The 4018-nt window shown below is 47.3% G+C and overlaps 1 protein-coding gene across 1 annotated transcript; it reads right to left on the reverse strand.

Annotated features, from left to right (window-relative positions):
* Positions 1-322: 322 nt before the first annotated feature.
* LOC144707035 (alanine--glyoxylate aminotransferase 2 homolog 3, mitochondrial-like) lies at positions 323-3580 on the reverse strand. Its single transcript, XM_078580155.1, has 9 exons — positions 3257-3580; positions 2887-3117; positions 2639-2809; positions 2401-2544; positions 2125-2304; positions 1805-2030; positions 1593-1706; positions 1429-1515; positions 323-503 (listed from the first exon to the last, which is right to left on the reverse strand). The coding sequence occupies exons 1-9, from the start codon at positions 3527-3529 to the stop codon at positions 460-462; spliced, it is 1470 nt and encodes a 489-aa protein (XP_078436281.1). The 5' UTR covers positions 3530-3580; the 3' UTR covers positions 323-459.
* Between the last annotated feature and the right edge of the window lie 438 nt (positions 3581-4018).

Here is a 4018-nt window from a genome sequence, read left to right on the forward strand (position 1 = left end):
CGCATATTTATCCCAAATATAAGGGGACGGTTTTGGAACTTTTTTACGAGGAAAATATCTACATATCTTGTTAAACCCCAACAAATATATTGTTCTGAGCTATTTTTTTAATTAACCATCTTCTCATCTTGTGGTTTCCCAATTATATTATCCTTATACCATATGAATGCCTTAGTGTTTCTTTCCATGCTTCTGGGAATGTTTCTTGAGCATCTCCCCGACATCTTTATTCTATCTCCTTATTTTGTTGTAAAATATTGGGAATAGGCTATCTGATGTAATATTTGAACTTACCTCCACATCATTTCCTCTTACTCATCAATATGCTATATATCTGGGGCTTACAGTGAACTATAAATTTGTTGCTCTCTCACTAAAAAATATTGACTATTTTCACATTAAAAATGAGCTTTTCATCAGCTGATTTATTTCCATCAGGAGGCATAATCATGATCCTGCTTACAGCCTTGACAGAGCCAGGTCCATAACCTCCACCATGAAGTCTGTCCCAAAGAAGAACCCAGTGAGAAGTTATATGTGGAGAGGTAGATAGATAGATAGATAGGTGGCTAGATATATATATATATATATATATGGAGAGATAGATAAATATGGATATATAGATAGATAGAGACAGAGACGGAGAGAGACACAGTGAGAGAGACAGACAGACAGAGAGAGACACAGTGAGAGAGAGACAGAGACAGAGAGAGACACAGTGAGAGAGAGACAGAGACAGAGACAGAGACAGAGACAGAGAGAGACACAGTGAGAGAGAGAGACAGAGACAGAGACAGAGAGAGACACAGTGAGAGAGAGACAGAGACAGAGACAGAGAGAGAGAGAGAGAGACACAGTGAGAGAGAGAGAGAGAGACAGAGACAGAGAGAGACACAGTGAGAGAGAGAGAGACAGAGAGAGAGAGACACAGTGAGAGAGAGAGACAGAGACAGAGAGAGACACAGTGAGAGAGAGAGAGACAGAGAGAGAGAGACAGAGTGAGAGAGAGAGACAGAGACAGAGACAGAGACAGAGAGAGACACAGTGAGAGAGAGAGAGACAGAGATAGAGAGACACAGTGAGAGAGAGAGAGAGACAGAGACAGAGAAAGACACAGTGAGAGAGAGAGAGACAGAGAGAGACAATGAGAGAGAGACAGAGACAGAGAAAGACACAGTGAGAGAGAGAGAGAGACAGTGAGAAAGAGACACACACACACAGTGAGAGAGAGAGAGAGAGAGAGTGAGAGAGAGAGACACAGTGAGAGAGAGAGACACACACACAGTGAGAGAGAGAGAGACACAGTGAGAGAGAGAGACTGTGTGTGTGTGTGTGTGTGTGTGTGAGAGAGAGAGAGAGAGAGAGAGAGAGAGAGAGAGAGAGAGAGAGAGAGAGAGAGAGAGAGAGAGAGAGAGAGATGAGCCGCACCAGCGTCGTCCATGCTAAAGCAAAGCGGGGGAGTGACCCGGAACACATTCCCGTGGAAACCGCCCTTCCCCACCAGAACTCCCATTTCTATGAGAAACCCGGAACTGAGGATAAGGAAGAGACAGCTAGAGAGAGAGGAAGAGCGAGCGATCAGAAGAGGATACCTTTCATTTGATCCATAACATGGAGGGTCTCCGCCTTGGCCGGGGCCTTTGACAGGTGGTCCTTGACCAGCTCCACACCAAGCATCAGGCCCCGTCCTCGAACATCCCCAATGACTACACTTCGGCCATCTCTTATCAGTTAGCAACATGAAGTCCGAGAAACAGTTATACTTCTGAGTAAAGAATAGAGAGTGAGAGACAGGCATGCTTACTATCGTGCTTTTGTTGGAGTTTCTGAAGCCGTGCTTTAAGGTAAGAGCCGACTATGAACGCATTCTCTTGGAGCTTCTCCCTCTCGATGACTCGGAGAACGGCGAGCCCTCCCGCGGTGCAAACAGGGTTGCCCCCGAACGTGTTGAAGTAGCTCCGCCGGGTCAAAACCTTCGCAATTTCCGGCGTCGTGATCACGGCGCCGATTGGCAGCCCGTTTGCGATCCCCTTTTAAAAGAATAATCAAAGTTCAAGAACTAGTAAAAAAGAGGAGGGTATGATTGATTATCCTGATGAACGGGATGAGATGGTGCTGGATCACCTTGGCCATGGTGACGATGTCGGGAACTACACCATGGGCTTCGAATCCCCAGAAATGGCTGCCCGTGCGGGCGAACCCCGACTGCACCTCGTCAGCGATGCAGAGGCCGCCGGCGTTTCGGACGGCTTTGTACACCGCAGGTAAGTAGCCTGGCGCGAGCTCTACAATTCCCCCCACTCCCTGATGACAATGGGAAGTGGTTAGTCTCCGGAGGTAGAAACAGAAATCAGTATATATATAAATCAACATAAATATTTTTTTCTAAGAAAATCATACCTGGATAGCCTCGGAAATGAAACCCGCAACGTGTCCAGACGTTCCGAACTCGATGATTTCTTGGACATCTCTGGCGTACTTCTCCCCGTCCGAGCCAAACACGCCTCTGTAGGGGTCTGGATTCAGCGCGTGGTGCATCCCCGTCTGATTATCGATCACTAAGATCGGACGAATATTCTTTTGATAATATCCGAATAAATAACCCATCAATTTTATTTTTTGGGAAAGAAGAGATCACCTGCACGATATCGAACTTCCACTTGCTCTGGCCCGATGCTCCCATCGTTCCCTCAGCGTTCCCGTGGTAACCATTCCTCACCGAGACGATGTCATGGCAACCAGAGTAAAGCCGAGCCATCAAGATGGAGAGCTCGTTCGCCTCCGTGCCGGAGTTAGTGAAGAACACCACCTAGAGAGAGAAAAAAACACAAAAATGAGAGAAAGAAGACGAAAACCCTGTTTCTTACGGATAGAGAGAGTTCTGACCTTTAAATCTCCCGGAAATTTGCATGTCAATGCTTCGGCAAAGTCCGCAATGGCGTGGTTAAGATAGACCACAGTGGAGTGCTGGAGCTTCTTTGTCTGGTTGACAATTGCTTCAATGACGTCGGGGTGGCAGTGACCGCAGCTAACGGTGGCGATCCCACCAAAGGCGTCGAGATACCGGCGGCCATCCTCATCAAACAGATATTGCAGCTTTCCGTCGACGATGTTCAACTGCAAAGGTCATCATACATCATCCATAACAACAGCTAAATCTACGACAATATATAAATTATCCCAAGAGAAAGCAGACAGGCTGATACAACATGCACAAGACGAAGAAAAGAAATCGACAGCAGGAGATTTGTCTTACGGGATTTTTGTAGAAATAAACCATGGAAGGGCTGAGGTACATCGAGCGCTTCCGCAAAATCTCCGTCGTCCGGGGTCCATCGTACGGCGGAGGCGTGTAATCAAAGTCGGGGATCTTCGGCATCTCGCGATCTTTCTCCGTCGGCGCGATGGCTCGCGCTAGGCGAGCGAATTTCCGGGTGGTACACACCCTCTTCAACAGAGACGGAGAAGACAAGGACAGATCCCCGGCAAGAATTATGTTACCGTTTCCTACAAAGGAAATCGCCATCATTCGTCGTCACCCTTCACTCTCTCGTCTTCTTTCTTGACGGGCAATTCACTACTACTTTCGTTATCTCCTTCTTATAGGAACCAACGACCGCCCGCACAATACCACCGAAACTGTGAGCAGATCAGTAAAGCGACGACTCGTCGTGTTAGGACAGTTGTGAAGCGACGACTCGTTCTCCTCCGGTTTGCCGCCGCTGATTCAACCAGCATCACGCGTGGGCCGGCCCGAGCTTTAACTGAGCCACGTTAAATGCGGATGCGTCCGTTGGCTGTGAATTGTCCTAGGGCACAGGACATAGAATTGTGTTCCACAGGATTTATTCCTGGTTGAACCAGAACAGGAAGTAAATTATTAAATATTTATTTTATATATTTTTTAATTCCGCCTCTAGCTTCCAGATCCACTCCTTATTTCAACTTCCAGCCCCTGCTCACACTCCCCCTCACCTCTTCACCAGGACTTGAAGAGGTAACTGGCAAGGTCAAAGTT

The sequence above is a fragment of the Wolffia australiana genome, chromosome 1 (assembly GCF_029677425.1).
Source record: "Wolffia australiana isolate 7733 chromosome 1, ASM2967742v1".
In the NCBI taxonomy this organism is placed as follows: Eukaryota; Viridiplantae; Streptophyta; class Magnoliopsida; order Alismatales; family Araceae; genus Wolffia; species Wolffia australiana.

What these genes read in the sequence shown, in the direction of transcription:
- LOC144707035 (XM_078580155.1), bottom strand. Translation starts at nt 3,529, where the DNA reads ATGATGGCGATTTCCTTTGTAGGAAACGGTAACATAATTCTTGCCGGG. An exon ending in ACATCGTCACCATGGCCAAG is followed by an intron (nt 2,031 to 2,124) that starts GTGATCCAGCAC and finishes TTCTTTTAAAAG; the next exon opens with GGGATCGCAAACGGGCTGCC. An exon ending in TGTTATGGATCAAATGAAAG is followed by an intron (nt 1,516 to 1,592) that starts GTATCCTCTTCT and finishes GGTTTCTCATAG; the next exon opens with AAATGGGAGTTCTGGTGGGG.